The sequence below is a fragment of the Tamandua tetradactyla genome, chromosome 2 (assembly GCF_023851605.1).
Source record: "Tamandua tetradactyla isolate mTamTet1 chromosome 2, mTamTet1.pri, whole genome shotgun sequence".
NCBI classification, from domain to species: Eukaryota; Metazoa; Chordata; class Mammalia; order Pilosa; family Myrmecophagidae; genus Tamandua; species Tamandua tetradactyla.
This window is the reverse complement of record NC_135328.1, coordinates 61,362,040-61,378,234: the sequence shown is the minus strand read 5'-3', so window position 1 is coordinate 61,378,234 and position 16,195 is coordinate 61,362,040. Positions and strand designations below refer to the sequence as shown.

Below are 16,195 nucleotides of genomic sequence, written 5' to 3'. Positions count from 1 at the left end.
TTGAATGGGGGTATGTGTGGCACTTTCAGGGGGTCTGGTCAGTGTAGGAGTGAAGTTCAGTACCTGCTGTACAGCTCAGTGCAGACATGTCTGTATAAGCGTCCGTGTGTTCGTGGCCTGAGCTCCATCACTGGCTTCTAGCTCCAGCCCCCTCCCCCCGGGCCAGAGGTGCCTACCACCTCGGCCCCTGCCCTGAGCTGTTCCAGATAAGGAGCCCGTGCAAGGGAGCTCTGGAGGGGCTGGCCCCAAGCATGCCTGGGCAGTCAGGGGCCCCCATCTGAGAAGTCAAAAGGCCCCTGGAACCCGATTGGGGGATGGAGGGATAGCAGGGTATGGAGCTGGACCGAGGACTGGCCACTCATATAAAACTAAAGCCCCCTCAGCCCCTCAATGGGCTCTAGCTGTAATCTAATCAGGGTGTAAACCTGGTGCTCCTTAATTCCAGTCTTGAAGCTCCAGGCAAATCCTCAGTCATGGTCCCATCAGCTTCCTCCGCCAGGAAGCCTCCCTCCCTGTCCAGGTCCGGGCCCCTGGCTGAGCTCCAGGTTTGACCTGCTGGAAATCCAGGACTGGATGTAGCTCCTGGCCCCACCCCACGGGTGAGACCCGGCCTCCTCTCCTCCTCCTCTCTACCCTGCGGGTAGGACCCTGGCCTGAGTACTCACGCAGAGCACCCTTGAAAGGCCTCTGCCCTGGCAGCATGTCAGCAGCCTCCAGAACGGACGGGTACCCCCGCGTGGGACTGCCCCCCGCTGGGACCCTCATAACCCACTGCTCCTCCCTGGACCACAGCTCTGTGTTCGGTGGTCCCCATGGCCCCGGGTTTTGGGGAAGGTTTGGGGCCGCTCTCCGGAGAAAGCCCTACCCTGCAAGAAGCAGGAAGAACCACCCTCCACCCACATGTGCCTGAAACTTAAACTGACTCTCCTCGCCTTCCCCAACCCTAATTTCTTTCCTCTTCCAGGCCTGGAAGGGGAGGGGTCCTAGGAAGAGGGGTGCCCTCCCGAAGTCTATGCCAAGGACTCATGAAATGGTGACGTTTAATGAGAACTCCCTACCCCTCCCCCCCCGTATATACATCTATAAAAAATTCAAATACAGCAAGTTACCACTGAGTCAGACTAGAAGGGACTGACAGGGCATTAAATACTGTGGGGTAGGAGCAGGGGCCAGGGGAGGGCCGTACAAAACAGGGGCAGTGGCAGGGGGAGGGACTGAAAAGTGTGGGCGCTGGGGGGAAGGGGATGGCTGGGTCCCCCCAGTGTCAGGAGCTTATAATCTGATGGTGGCAACAGAGACCCTGGGACAGATGGGAGGCTGGGGCAGGAGGGGACATTATGATGTGAAAGGCTCCCCTCAGGCCCCCCAAGGGCTCCTGGGAGTCGCTGGCGTTGGCGGGTCCAGCCCAAGGGGGCAGGGTGAGGGCGGGTCTTTGGTGGGTGGGTTAGCTGCATGGCCCTCCCCTCCCAGGGAGGAAGGAGGGCCGCCTTGGCGGGGCGGGGCGAGGGGGCGGCAAGCCCGGCCCGCCGGGGTCTCTACAAATTGTGTCTGAAGAGAATGCAAAAGGTCCTCCTGCCCGTGTGCAAAATAGGACCGGGGCCTGCTCAGGCTTCCTGCTCCTCTGCAGCTGCTCCGGCAAGTCCTCACCAGGCCGGCTCTAGGGAGACAGGGTGGGGGCTGTGAGGGACCAGGGTCCCCTGGGCCCCCTCTGCCTCCCCCACCCCTCTTACCACATCAGGAGACTGCTGGCAGTGGTGGCAGCGGCAGCCAGGGCCAGTGTGACGGGGACCCTGGTGAAGAAGGGTGCCGAGGGACCTCCACCGCTGCCCAGCTCCCCAGGCTCACAGATCTTCGTGGTGGGCGGGGGTGCCAGCGAGCTGCTGGTGCTGGTCGTGGTCTCTGGGGAGCATGGGGGAAACTCAGGGCAGGGCCAGGGCCAGGGTCCCAGCCACATGTGGGGGCTCAAGGCACAATGTCTCTGCTTCCTACTGCCTCCCTCATCAGACAGCCCCTCTATACTCTCTCAGGTATGCCCTTCCTCTCCCATCCGACAGGTCCTGCTTTCCAAGGCTCACAGGTTACAGAGCACCCAAAGATTCCCACTAAGAATGCCCAGCTAGCAAGGACCGGGACCCTGCAACAACCAGAGGTTGGACAGGCAGGCGGGAGTGTGGCAGTCACCGAAGGTGTGGAGACCACGGGAGCAGAGGCCCTGAGTCCTGACACTCGTTGGAGGGAGCAGGACGGAGCCAGGGAGACACGGGAGGCGCGGGGTGGGCGCACCTGGGGCCTGGGCCTCCGTGGTGAGGTGTCGGGGCTCCTCTGTCCAGGGGGTGGCGTGGGCAGCCACGCTCCAGTCGCTCCACGTGCCAATCTCGTTGTCCTTGGCAGCCACCTGGATGATGTACTCCTTCCCAGCGTAGGCATCCGTGATGGTGTGCGCTGTGCCGTCCGACAGCTCCACCTGCAGTCAGACCGCAGGGCATAGGGAGAAAGGACACCCCAGGGTCGGGAGAGTGAGGCACCCCCTGGAGGAAGCGAGAACACCTCAGGGAGAGGAGAGTGAAGACACCCCCGGGGGAATGAGGACTTCCCTGGGGGAGAGAGGGGACAGTGAGCACACCCCTGAGAGACGCCTCAGGGAGGACACGCCAGAGGGAGGGAAGACGTCCTGGGGGAGAACAAGAATCCTTACAGAGACCAGAAACACCCCCAGGGGAGAAGAAGGACCCTTTTGTTCAGTGTCTCCCACTCTCTTGTCCCAGCCTAGAGATGATGAGAGTGATGGGGGCAAGGGAAGGGATGGTGTCATGCTGCCCTCCTCTCATCAAGAAGCAATTTAGTAAGACACAGACCCTGGGGCTGGATGACCTGAGTTCAAATTTTGGTCTTGACCCTTACTAGCTGGGTGACCAAGTTACTTAACATCCACGTGTCTCCATATCCTCACCTGTAAGATGGTAGGAATAGCGGTCTCTGTCTCATGGGGCAGTGATGAGACATAACAGCCCAGGGGAAGCCCCAGGCTGCAGCCAGCACTATCATCAGGGGTCCCAGCTCAGAGCCAGGGTTCCCAGATGCCCAAGTTGGGCCTCCCCCCTCAGAAAAGTGACACACTGCCTGAAGCGGAAACAGGGTGTGTGTGTGTTGGGGGGACAGTCCCCAGGGCAGCAAGACAGCAGGACAGCTGCTTTACTTCCTCCTGGAGGCATTGCCACCGCCCCCCCCCCCCCAGGCTGGCCCCATCCTGCTGGTCTCTGCACGCCCCCCCGCCCCCCCACCACCACCCCAGGTTGGCCTGCCTGTCCGGCGCCCCTCCCAGGCCCAGGCCGGGCTCTGGTTCATCTCAGCGGCACCCGCTGCCTCATTAAGCCGCCTCGTAAACAGGGGCAGGCGGTGGGGGCGGAGGAGGGGGCCGCTCTGAGCCACGACGTCTGGCTTCAAGGCTTTCTTGGTACCTGTTTCAATCTTCCTCCCCAGAAAACGGGGGTCTGGGCTACCTGTGAGGTAGGCTGTGAAGACATGCACGTGTATGTGTATGTGTGTGTGTGTGTATGTGTGTGTGTGTATCTGTGTGCGCACAATGGGTGCAAAGGAAGCCCCTCCTCCAGTTCCCACCAGCCTGCAGCTCTGGAGGTGCTGGGAAAGGTCAGGGTGAGGTGGAGGGTCGGGAGCATTTTGGGCCCAGACCTGGGCTCAGTGAGTCCCACTCCCAGCTCCAGGAGATCGGTGGGCCTCCAAGACGCTCCTCTCCTGGAGCTGAGGCCCCAGTTCCACTTCTGGTCCCCATATCCCCTTTCTGTTCCATGAAGAACCCTCTGCCTGATGGCCCCAGATCCTTCAACAACTTCTCCCTCCTGCCAGGGTTCCACCTCCAGGCCTCTCCTTCGTTTCTGTCCCCAAGACCTCCACATCTATCTTTTTCAAAAGAAGAGAGCCATGGAGAAAAGTGCAAATTGTTCTCACTGGTAAAGCCTGTGGTGGGTACCACGCCTCTAGAAATGTGGCCCAAGAGCCCAAAGCTCTCCTGACACCACATCCCTTCACCTCGCCAGGTTGTCACTGATCTCTTAACCCATCCCCTTCTGGGAATGGCTGCTCAGCTGACTCCCTGGTGGCTGGCATCTGCCTAGGAGTCCCCCATCTGATGGCTGCAGACATCAGGCATGCCCCCAGGCTACCCAGCTGAGGTAGGGCCAGAGCAGGAGAGGCAGGGAACCCATGCTGGGTCCCAGGACTCATCTCCCTCCACCCTCCTGTCCAGGCTGAGACCGTCCCCACCATATCTCCTGGTGCCCATTCCGGTGCAATTCCTGTTCTGAATCTCTCATTTCCTCCTGAAAATCCAAGTAATGTTTTTCTCTGCTCCCCCTCCACACCCCTCCCAACTATATACCTGCCTCTCTCCAAGTTCAAGGATGTGGGAGAGCAGATTCCGTTCAAGACAAAATGCACATTCAAAAGAGTCATAAATTTAGCCAACCCCGATGCCAATGAGACACAGAGCAGGGCAGGGATATGCCACAGGCCACGCGTGTCGTTGCCACGGAGCCCACACAATCTGCCCTGACCACATGTGTGGGGAGCAGCGCTGCACATGGCACGGGCCAGTGAACGGTCCTGGCATGTTAGTCACATGTGTGTGTGGAACACAGTCCCTGCTGGGGGCCGCGTGTGTGCGTGCATGTTCCCGTGTGTGCGGCAGGCAGTGTGCCAGGTCCACTGCAAGGCGTGTGCGCCGCGACGCGCAGGGCTGCTGCCTGTAGCTCGTTAGCGGGGGAGGGGGGCTTGTGAAACTAGACCCTGGTTATTAGCAATGCATTAGGCGCGGGCAGCTGGCCAGGCAGGAGGGACTCCGGACTCTGTCAGGGAACATGTGAGCGTGTGAGCAGCCTTTGTGGGGGCCAGGCCCGCAACCCGGACAGGCGCCCAGGAATCAAATTACGTACTTTAAAGGCCAGACTGGAGCGGGGCATGAGGAGATGGAGCTGGAGCCTGGTGGATGCGGTGGGGGTAAGGCTGACCCCAGGAGGCAGCTTGGGCTGTCCCTGGAGTACCCTCCCAGGTCCAATCCCAACCCACAGAGCTGAATGCCCACAACTCTGCGGGCCTAGGGCTCTTGACGCGAGATAACCCCAAGTCTATCCCAGAATCCTGACTGCCCCCAGCCCATAGCCATCATAGCTTGATCAGCATCCCAGGCCATAGCCTGACCCTTGTCCACCACTTGGTTCCCAGGCCAGGTCACCTCCTTAAGTTGAGCCATCAACTAGGTCTGACTTCAGAGCCCTGACATGACCCTGGAGTCATGGCCTGAGCTTACATCCTGGACCAAGCCTGACCCCACTGTCTGATCCTGACTCCTTGAGCCCATCTGTGAGTCCTTGAGGACAGGGACTATCCTGTCTCTTGAGTCCGGCTCAGGCCCAGGGCCTGGGCAGATGCAAAGAGGGAGATGCCTGATCAAGGCCAAGAGCTAGAGGGAAGGGCAGAGAAATGCTGCCCAGGCTGCCTGCCATCTCCTTTCCAGCATTTCTCTCCACTACCCTGGGGAGCCCAAAGAGTTCCCTCTCCCCAGAGAGCTTCCCTGACTGCCCTTGGGCCCCCCGCTGGAGCTGCTACCACCTGGGGCATGTGTGCACCCTGTGGCTCTGGTCCAGGATGTGGGCAGGGCAGGGCAGGGCACTCACATGCTGCCACTGGTCCAGGATGAGGGGTCGGTAACGCAGAAAGAACTTGAGAGGAAAGGACTCAGGATCAGGCCAGGTGGAGGGGGTCTGCCATGTCACCTCCAGGCGGCGAGGGTTGCTGGGCACCGGCCGGGCTACCACGTTTTCTGGGGGGTCAGGCTTCACTGTTCAAGAGACACAGCTTCATTACCACAGTGATCTTGGGGACCAGCCCCACTTTGCCAACCCCGGCCATCATGTTGACCTTCTTATACTGCCAACCACTGTCATCATCATGGTCGCCAATCCCTCTTCTCTGCTGTCAATCCTGGCAACTGACATTAATAGCTATCTCATGACTTCCACCTCTGACATCCCCCTCATCACCAATGACTGTCACTTCATCCCATCATCCCACCCCCAACCTCATCATGACCAGCACCCCGATATGCTAAGCCTGTGCGATGCCTCCACTATGACCACCATCGCCCCCTCATCGCCTGGATGACCCTGCCCCCTGCACCAGCAGCACACACTCCCTTAGGCCTGGCTTTTCACCTCAACTTTTCCAGTTCCAAACTGAGACACAGCTTTCCTTGAAGAGTCTGGGTTTGAAACTGCTCTGTGGGTCAGTGTTGAAAGACAGTCCATGGGTGTTGCAGATCTGAGTTGGAGGTGGGCTAAGGACCCAATGGGAGCTCATGTAGAAAACAGTCTGGCTGGGAACTGAGTCATGGGGGAAGGGAAGGAGAGCAAGGGAAAGGCAGAGGGTCTGGCTGGGATGAAGCAGGGGCAGGAAGGGGTTCTGGCTGGGATAGGACAGGAGCAGGCAGGGGGTCTTGGCTGGGATGAGGCAGGGCAGGCAGGAAGTCTAGCTGAGATGGAGCAGGGGCAGGCAAGGGTCTGGCTGGGATGGGACAAGAGGAGGCAGAGGGTCTGCCTGGAATGGGTCAGGGGCAAGGGCAGGCAGAGAGACTGGATGGGATGGGGGGGGAGGGCGCTATCTGTCCCAGTCCTGTCTCCTGCTCTGACACCTCATTCATCACAGGCCGTAAGGAAGCCATTAGTGAGGGGGGGTACGCGGGGTAGAGGCTGCAGCTGCACAAGGGTCTGGCCCAGCCTGCCCCCTCCCCCTCCTGCATGCTCTAAGAGCCAGAGAGACTATGGGAAGAGCTGCTGGAGAGGTCTCTCGGCCCCCACAGGTAAAAGACATTCATTCACATGATCACAGGTGTGTGCATGTTGTGCATATATGCACAGGCATATATACATGCCCCGGGCACCTGTGCACACGTGAACATCTCTACCAATGCTCATATACACCTGTGTCACACATCCACTCCCTCATTCTCACTGGAGTATGCAGTAGGGAACCCCCCATCCACACACACCAATGGTGAACTCATCGAAGGTGATGGCTGTGGCGTTGTGGCCCAGGGCATTGCTGACACTTATCGAGACCTTGTACTTGACGGTGGAGAACAGGTGCATGTAGCGGATGTGGCAGCGGTTCTTGAGGGCCGGGTCCTTCTCACAGACCATAATTTTGGAGCCATGCCTGGGGAGGGGCGGGGCCCAGGCACCGTTACCAACAGCAAGGGTCAGGTGGGGCAGGGGTTGGGGGAAGGTCAAGCCCAAGGCTGGGCTGGGGTCTGGACCGAGAGCATGGTGGGGGGTCAGGCGAGAGGTTAGAGGGCAGGGTTGGGACCCGGTCACAGACGCAGCTACTCACAGCACAGTCACATTGAAGGTGTTAGGGATGTAGGTGGGGGTGGGCAAGTGCCAGCTGCAGTAGAAGCCTTTGGGGTAGGTGTTGGAGCGGCAGCTGAGCACAGGCTCCCGCGGCGGCACTGGGGGTCAAGATAGCATGGTCAGTTCCCTGCACTAGTGGGGGACAGGTGGGCCCCAGAGCCCCAGCTCTCCCTCCAACCTCCCACCGAACCCATCAGGGATGCCAGAGGTTGGGGGGGGGGGTGCTGTCAGCGAGGGTCTGAGGTTTCCCAGGCCACAGAGAGCCAGATGTTTAATTAAAGAAAAACAAGGGCTGAGCAGAGAGGGAGCCACCACCCCCCCACCCACCCCACCTGCTCAATGGAGGCGGGAACTGCAGAGAGCAGGGGGCTGCGGGCCTCAGCTCATCAATCACAGGATGGAGATGCTGCCTGGGGGAATCAGCCCCAACCCCATCTCTCCTGCCACACTGTGTCAATTCCTAGAGAATGATGGGCCTTTGGCAGACAGATGGGACACAGGCTGAAGGGGGTCTTTACTGGGTCCCCTGGCTGTGGGGTGACCAGGGTGCACTTCCTGAAGAAGAGACACCCCAGGCTTCCCTTGGTGGTGACAGCTTCAGGAGGCCCTCAGTAAAGACTGAGAAACACAAGGACAGGCCTGGTGGCTGCACAGGAACAACAGCGCTTGGTGGGAGTTTCTGTGAGTGTGTGCACATCTGGGTGCGTGGGCATATGTATCACCAGCATGTCTGTGAGTTACATGAATGAGTGACCGCCCAGTAGCTGAATGTGGGTACCTATGCAGGAGAGACTATGTGGATGAGTGTTCAAATCTGTGCATGGATCTCCAGAGTGCACGTCCACGGATGTGTGTGCATGTGTGTATACGGATGCCTGTTGAGGAAGCTGCTGTTCCCTTGGTGTGTGTGCTTCACCCCAGCTCTAGCTCCAGCCCCTCCATCACAGACCCTTTAAGACACCATGTACATAGTTAGCCGCTCTCTTCACTCTGGAATAGGGAGGCCCAGAGAGGGATGGGGACCCATCCGGAGTCACACAGCAAGCCAGAGCTGTACTAAACCCCAACCACATGACCACGCACACACACTTGGGAAGTCCTCTCTACTGTCTACCCAACTTTTTTTGTTGCAGTGAGCACTTAGCCCAGCTGTCCCACCCTTGGGCACTAGGCAAGGCGTGAAGATAGGCGGCTCAGGTTCCTGGAAGGAGGCAGCTTCTGTGATCTGACCCAGGCAAGGAATGTCCGTCCGTGGCTCCAGGGACACTGACACCACCCTCCTGTGCTTCCCTCCGCCCCCCTGCCTGACAGGTGGACAGGAAATGGGAGGGGGGGCAGCTCAATAAGTCAGGGACAGTAAAGGGGAGTGCATATCTATGCTTTTTAGAGTGGCCATGGTGACACATAGGAAACTGCAGGCTTCCATCCACAGTGTACACATGATTGTGTGTGTCTCTGTATTGCATGTACACGTTCAATATGAGAGAAGCTGTGGAGGGGCCCCGGGCAGAACCCCCAGAGCCTGGTTCTGACTTTGTAGCAGAAGGGATGAAGGAGGCAGGCAAGTATCAGGAAAGCTTGGGTGTAGCAGATGAAGTGGGCAAGGCTGGGGTCAGAGAGAGTGCCACTGCCCAGGGAAGAGCCGAGGCCCAGCTGAGCCCCCGATAAGGGGCAACCTCTGTTCAGCCCATTGCTGTTCGCCCGGGATGGCCCCAGTCCATCTTCTCGGTCCCATGCTCAACCTGTGTGCCTCTTGGGTCCCTTCCCTATCTGGCCAGGGGCACGGATGGGGGTGGGGTGGGGGGCGGCCAAGGACACAGGAAGTGCCTTGTGGGGGCCTGTAGGCCAAGCCAGAATTGGCAGCCGCCCCAGGAGGAAAGGACATTCCGAGGTCGGCAGAGAAGTCTCCACTCCCCGCCCCGCCCCGCCCCGCCACCCCCCCTTACCCCCAGCTTCAAAGGAGAAGGGCGCTGGGGACAGGGGGGATGGGGGGGGGACTGAAGCCTGCAGAGTCAGCTCCCTGCCACCTCGGACTCTTCGGAGGGCAGAGCAGGCCATGGCACTGGACTCGCAGGCCCCCTCCCTGGGCTAGACGCCCACTGACTAGTCACCTCCACTCTCCCGACTGTCCTCCGGGCTCAGACCAGCCTCCCCTCCCCAAAACCGGTTCCCCTCCCTGACTGGGCAGGTCACAGGGGGCTGGGGGGCGGGGCAGGGGCTTTGTCTGTCATCTGGCTACTCCTGCCTGGCCCTGGGCCCTGAGCAGAGAAGGGCTTGGGTTTCCTGACAGGGACCAGGTTTCTCAGAGGGAAAAGGAGGAAAGAAAAACAAAAAAAAAAAGGAAGGAAAGGAGTGACTTGCTGCAGCTGGAGCCCAGCTGAGGGGCCGGGTGGGCGGAGGTGGGGGTGCTGGAGGGGACCAAGTGTGAGGTTGTGAGACAGTGTGCGACTGGGAGGCCTGTTGTGAGAGCATGTTGTAGATCCGGGGAGAAGCTGCCTTTAAGGCACCGCAACTGTGAGGCTGTCTGTGTCACTCTGAGGGGCTGGCCGTGAGCCGTCAGCTGGGAGGTTTCACGCCTGTGACCGTGAGACCCGGGGCAATAGTGTAACTGTGCGACGGAGGGCGCATGTGCCTGGACGGCTGCTCATGCGCGTCGCAGGGCGAGGCTGTTTGAATTAGAGATTGCTTATGTCTGTGAGGCTGTGGGGCCGAGGGTCTTTGGGCGTGTGTGTGAATGTGCCATTGCGTGTGGAACACGGGGGGGGCAGCGAGAACACACACACGAGACACTATAGGAGATGGGGTGTACGACTCAGTATGCTTTTCAAACCGTAGCTGTGGGAAGGTGCCCAGAATTCCAAGCGTGTCCACTCATGGGAGCCAAACCCCATGAGAGCATGTTGAGAGTGTGTGGGCAGAAGCCTGTACGAGTTACACATATCACACTCTGGGCGTGCAGGCGTGGCCCCTGGAGCCTGGGCACCCAGGGTGGCCCCTTGTGGGGGGTCCTGAGATGCCCAAGTGGCCATGTCGATCTGGAGCAGGGAGTCCCTGGGTCTCAGGCGGGCCTGCGTGTGCATGTGCATGCGTGCGTGTGCCCCCTCTGGCCCAGGATTTGTTTGTTTTCCTCTTAATTGGCTTGTTTTTCCATGTCCAGCCCACCAAACCGCATGTTTTTCCTCTCATCTCGCCAGCCCGCCTGGGCTGGAGCCCCCGGCACACACGAGGCCTGCCCGCTGGCCCAGAGAGGAGGGGCAGGCTGAGGCTGCCCACACTCCTGGCCAGGCCAGATCAGGCAGGGTGGGGCCGGGGGGGCCCTTCCAGCTCCAGCCCTGCCCTGGCCCCACCCACACTCCTCCGACTGCCTGGCATTCAAGGCCCAGGGGCTGTCCTAGCCTTATCTGGTGGTATCCTGGGAGGCAACCTAAATTCTGGACTCCCAAATACTGCCCCTGTCCTGCCTCCCACCCGTCCTTTCTCCCCAGGTACCTTTTTCAACCACAACCCTCTACCTCCACTTTCCTTCCCAGCTGAACAGGACTGAGGGGAAAGCGGTGCAGGCCCAGGTGATCTGGCATTTCACATCCTGGTCAATCAAATAAAGACCTTTAAAAACCGGGTAAGAAACGGTCCATTTAAAAATGGTTTTAATCTCTGACTTGTTTTAGCTTAAAATCAGAACGATACTAAATCAGCAGAGTCTAGTAAACAAAAGAGTGCCACCAGGAGGAACCGTTTCCTCGCAAGAGGGTCCCTTCCTAACGCTGGGTGGGAGATGCCGCAGAGCTCTGCTCGCACCTGAGGAAGGAGGGTGGCTCCGGGGGAAGCAGGTCAGAGGTCAGCCTGGCCAAGAAGACTTTCAACAGAATATTGCTGTGATCAGTTTCCCTTGGAACTATGAACATGAAAATCTTACATGTTTAGGATAAAGAAATGACTCACAAATCAGGGGTAACTTTGTCCTGTTCTTGAGAGCTGGGGAGAAGGATAATTTGATATTGACTATTGCCAAATCTAGTCTCTTACTACTAATATAAAGTAACTGAGATCATCACAATTAATATCCCGTGCTGCTCTGACCAGGTCTGCAGAAGGGAATGAGGCAATGAGAGATAAGTACTTGATACTAATGCTACAGCCAATTCATGGCCAGCCCTCCTCCGACAGACAGGGCCGAGGGGAGTGGCAGGCACTATATATGAAAGGTCTGAGCCCTGGTCACAACAGGGCAGCTGCGGCATGTCCTGTGGGGATGGACATTACTTTAAGACCAATTCCTCTCCTCCAAGAAGGTCACTTCAAGCCGTTAGGAATGGGGCCCAGGGTCACTGAGGTTCAGACATGTGCTGCCGACCTTGTCCATCTTAAGGACTCTGGGGACCCAAACTGGGAAGACAGGGGTGAGGGTGACTGGTACAACTGGCCTCATCCTTCCATGGCCAGTCAGTGACGTTTTCTCATTGAAAGGCCGAGGACTAGGCTGTGTGTTCCAGTTTGATGGACTCCAGCTTCAGGTTAGGCGGGGCCTGCATTTCTCAAGCTGACCGCTTGCAAACAAGAGGTTCAGCTATGAATGCCACCTCGCCAGCTAAACACATAAAGGCTTTTCTACAGGGAAGTATCCACCCTACCAAAACATACATCTGTCCCTCTCCCAGCCCACTGGTGGGTCAGTGTCTTTGTGGAGGGCCCTGAGCAACCCTTCAACCTAACGTTCACATACGTGTCCACACCAGTCTCCCAATAAGGGGAACAAGGCTCTGCTCCCAGGGCCCTTAAGCATCTCCCAGGTAGTTCTGGTGGAGCAGAGAAACCATCTCTGGGCAGTGGGGTGAACCACACCCAAATGGGATGAGCGTAAGGCAGCTTGGGTTTTCAGTTCAAGATGAAAAGAAACTGAAGAAACATGATGCTGTTTTCAGGGTATTCGCACAGTCAGTGGGCACCTGTGGCTGAGGTCCAGGTGTGTGCCCAGGTGCTGGAGCTGGTGGCTGCAGGGCTGGCACACCCCCACTCCCACCAGAAGCCCTGATGACCTTTTCATGCCGACTTCCCCAGACCCCTCTTCCAAATCACACTCCCCTGGTCTCCCCACTGCTGCCTGCTTGCTCCTCATCTCTGTGGTTCATTCCTCTCCATCCACGCCTTCTTTACACACTGATGGTCTTCAGGGCTCAATCCTGGGTCCTCTTCTCATCCTACAAGCTCTCCCTTGGACACCTTACCTCCTCCCTTGATGCTGACAAGTCCCAATTCCCAGCTCCAGCACTCAGATACATTGGCTACCAAGTTCCAGTTGTCTCCCGAGGACCCCGACTCAAACTGTCTGCTGCTGAGGCTGCTGCTGCTGCTGCAGGTCCCCTGCCTGTACTGCTTCCACTGCCAGCTTCTGCAACTATTTGTCTAAGAGCTTTCTTTGGCCACCAAAGTCCACTTCGCCTGCCTGGGCATCAGGCCAAAAGTGCTGGGGAATTAAAGCACCCCAACCCCACCCCAGGAGGCTCCTTCAACCAATGACAGGCAGGAGTTGGTGAATAAACACTCCAGCTCCTTCACCTCTCAGGTAGGATGCCCCAGAGGTACATGCTCTGCAGTGGCTCTGAGTTAAGCTCCAGTAGATTAAGCTCCACTTGCCTAGAGGTAACAAGTCTCCACAACTCACTCACTATTGGCTAACTTGACTTGCTTTTTGTGTGGCACTTTCCTATTCCCTTCTGGTGTTTCTGTTACCTGCCAGATAAGCTACTTGCAAATAAATTCTCATCTTGGGATCTGCTTCTAGAGAAATCTAAACTGAAATGCTGTCCAAACAGCACACACTACCTTCTTCAAACTGACCCCTCTGCTTTGTCTCTATGGCAGCAATTCGTCCTGCCAGCTGTTGTGACCCCTCTTACCCTCTTCTCTCCCATCCTCCCCACCTCCAACCCATCACCACCTCCTGGAGGTCTGACCACCCCCTCCTTACTTCCCCTCACTTCATGACCTGGCCCACGCCCTCGTCATCTCTCCTGGATCCCAGCAAGAACCTCCTTCCTGCTCTCCCTCTCTTGGCTCTGCCCTCTCTAACTACAGGGAGAGGAATCTTTTAAGAACACGATCTGACCCTGTCCCTCTCCAGCTTCCAGGATCATGATTTGCCCCTGTTCCCTCCCCAGCATCCCTCCCCACACTGACACCAGCTCACATGGTCTTTTCATGCCCTCCCAGCCTCTGAGGACACAGTCATACTCAGATCTCTGCCAGAAACGGTGTTTCCAATGTATTTTCCAAATCCTCCAAGTTTCCCTGGGTCTCCCACTCCAAGAAGCCTTCTTCCTTCCCTGGGGCCTCGCAGAGTGCCCATACCTATACCTGTATAACTCTATGCCCCATTTCCATCCCTGAGACCCTTATGGCTAGCACCCATAAGAGCAGACATGGCGAGGGCACTCCAGTCAGCCCAGGATCCCTTCCCACCCGGGCCCAAGATAGGCCATACCCCACCTGTCCCTCTCTGCCCATCCTACCATGGGGAACAGGATCACAAAGACCCCCAAAGGAGAGAGATACACTGGAAAAGCCCAGGGGTCTAGAAATAAAGGCAAGACTGGGCTCGGAGGTCAGAACAGCAGGCTAGGACAGGGTCAGAGGGCAAGGGTCAGAGTGCTGCTTCCCCATAGGAAGGGAACTCGGTCTGGGCCAAGGGGCTGGGCCTCACTGACAACCCCCCTGAGTGAGGTGGGAGGTGGGATGGGGGGTCAGGGCAGTACTCACGGCCCACATGGAGCAGGACTTGGTAGCGCAAGTGCCAGGAGTCCCGGTGGAAGCAGGCGTAGAGGCCGCTGTGGCCCAGTTCCAGGCCGCGGAGCAGGAGCTGGGAGCCGTTGAGCAGGTCGGGGGCCAGGTCAGTCCCATTCACCCTCCAAGTCACAGCTGCATCCCAGTTTGCTGTCCCGCATGGCAGCGTCACGTCTGAGCCCAGGTGCTCGTACTGCACGTGGGGCGCCTCTGTGGAGGAGGAGGGACAGGGCAAAAGTCACAGGTCACAGCCCTGCCCAGCACCCCCCAGGCGATTTTGCATGGACAAGAGACTGTGAGGGCACATGTGTGAGGAATCTGGGCCCAAGAGACTGTGTGTCTGACAGCGTGAATGTCTTGGGGTGATAATGAGTGTGCAAAACTTCCCCGTGACTGTGCTAGTGTGCAGATATGTGAATATCTCCAAATGCGAATATGTGTGTGTGTGTGTGGACAAGGGCTATGTGCGTGAATGGGAGATCTTGTGTGTATAGAATGCTGGGAGGGGTCCATTCTCAATGAAAATCCAGTTTACCTCCGGTCCCTGGGTTCTTTAGAAAGTTTTCCTGACCCCCTTGACCCTAATCTCTTGCCACCAACAGGCCCAGCCCCAGCCACTGACATCTGCCGCCCAGTCAGGCTGGAGCGGAGGGGCCCCAGTCCTGGACTCCTCTTTGTCTCTCCCCATCTCTTTCTTTCCCCCATCTTTGTGTCTTTCTGTCCTGTTTCTATCTCTCTCCCTATCTCTTTTCCTGCCTCTCTCCCTCTTTCCCTTTCTGGCCCCCATGACCAGGCTCCCCACGCAACCCCCACCCCCACCCGTTCAACACTTGCGCAGCAGCAGAAGGGAGAGCGGGCGGGGTGCAGGACATGACCCCTAGGGGACTCCTGGTAGCTGTCAACTCCACGAGGCAGGAACTGCGTGGGGAGGGGGGGACTGAGTGAGCAGTCTGACCATTCCTCGCCTGCCCCCAGGAGGGCCTGTCAAAGCCAAAAGCAACCCCCCAGCCCTGGCCTCGGCAACCCTGGCGTGATGGACTGAGCCCAGGAGACTGGGGTGGGAGGGCGGGAGGGAGCACCTGTAGAGAGGCAGTACTAGGTGGGGGAGGCAAGCAGGACAGACAGAATCAGAGATGCAGATCCACAGCCAGCAGGAGAGAACGGGGGAGGCAGAGCCGGGGAGATGCGAATCCTAGGACCCCCTCCTCCCCACTCCCCTCATCCTGCCCCCCCACCCCAAGCCTGGACGGACAGATGCTTCCTTGGTCCCAGCCAGAGCCAGATCTGCTGAGGGAGGTGGGAGGGGGGAAAGGACTGGGGAAGGGGTAGTAGGGGGGTGGGGGGGTGCGGTTTGGGGAGGTGGGGGAGGGAGGGGGCGTTGTGGGGGGAATGCTGCCGGGCCCTCGTTAACACTCCTCACATCTCTCCTCCAGAGAGGCACCCTGCTGAGTTGGGGGATTTTCAGAGGTGATTCCTGTTAACGAGCCAATTAAGTTGGGCCAGTGGCCTCTTAATTAGGCTTGTTAACACTGCTGGGGTGGGGAACCCCCTTGGCCAGGCAGCCGCCCGCTCCCCCACCCCCACCCCAGCCCCCTTCCCTGTGCTGTTTCTGTCTGTGCTGAAACATCCGACCCTGTCTTCTGCCTGTCGCCCTTGTCTGTGCCGGGGTCTCTCTGCGCCTCCAGGTCTCTCTCCCCAAATGCCTGTCTCTGTCCTGCCCCTCGCTGAGCCTCTCTATCCTTGTCGGAGGAGAGGGAAGCAGGAAACCCAGCCAGCCCTGACCACTCGTCCGAGGGGCCTGGGACCAGCCGAACGGAGGACGAACGGGCGGAAGGGCGGTGGCTGGGGGCCTTGGAGGCCACAGCTGTGAGGCTGGACCAGAGACTGAATGGGGGCCTCCCCCTGACCAGAGGCCCAGTGTCCGAGGCTCAGGCCACAGAGCACCCCCCACCAATCCACCGGCTCCAGCCATCAAGCCCCCACCCCCTCGCCTC

At 58.6% G+C, this 16,195-nt stretch overlaps 1 protein-coding gene across 5 annotated transcripts in view; it reads right to left on the bottom strand.

Annotated features, from left to right (window-relative positions):
- Window positions 1–283: 283 nt before the first annotated feature.
- CNTFR (ciliary neurotrophic factor receptor) overlaps window positions 284–16,195 on the bottom strand; it is a 40,117-nt gene continuing 24,205 nt past the window's right edge. For all 5 annotated transcript variants that reach the window (XM_077147879.1, XM_077147880.1, XM_077147878.1 and 2 more), the window contains exons 4-10: window positions 14,178–14,411; window positions 7,402–7,519; window positions 7,061–7,227; window positions 5,691–5,854; window positions 2,284–2,464; window positions 1,731–1,899; window positions 284–1,657 (exon numbers count right to left, since the gene is read on the bottom strand). In XM_077147879.1, the coding sequence (XP_077003994.1) occupies window position 1,657; window positions 1,731–1,899; window positions 2,284–2,464; window positions 5,691–5,854; window positions 7,061–7,227; window positions 7,402–7,519; window positions 14,178–14,411 (1,034 nt within the window). In that variant the 3' untranslated portion in view covers window positions 284–1,656. The remainder of the gene's footprint in view (window positions 1,658–1,730; window positions 1,900–2,283; window positions 2,465–5,690; window positions 5,855–7,060; window positions 7,228–7,401; window positions 7,520–14,177; window positions 14,412–16,195) is intronic.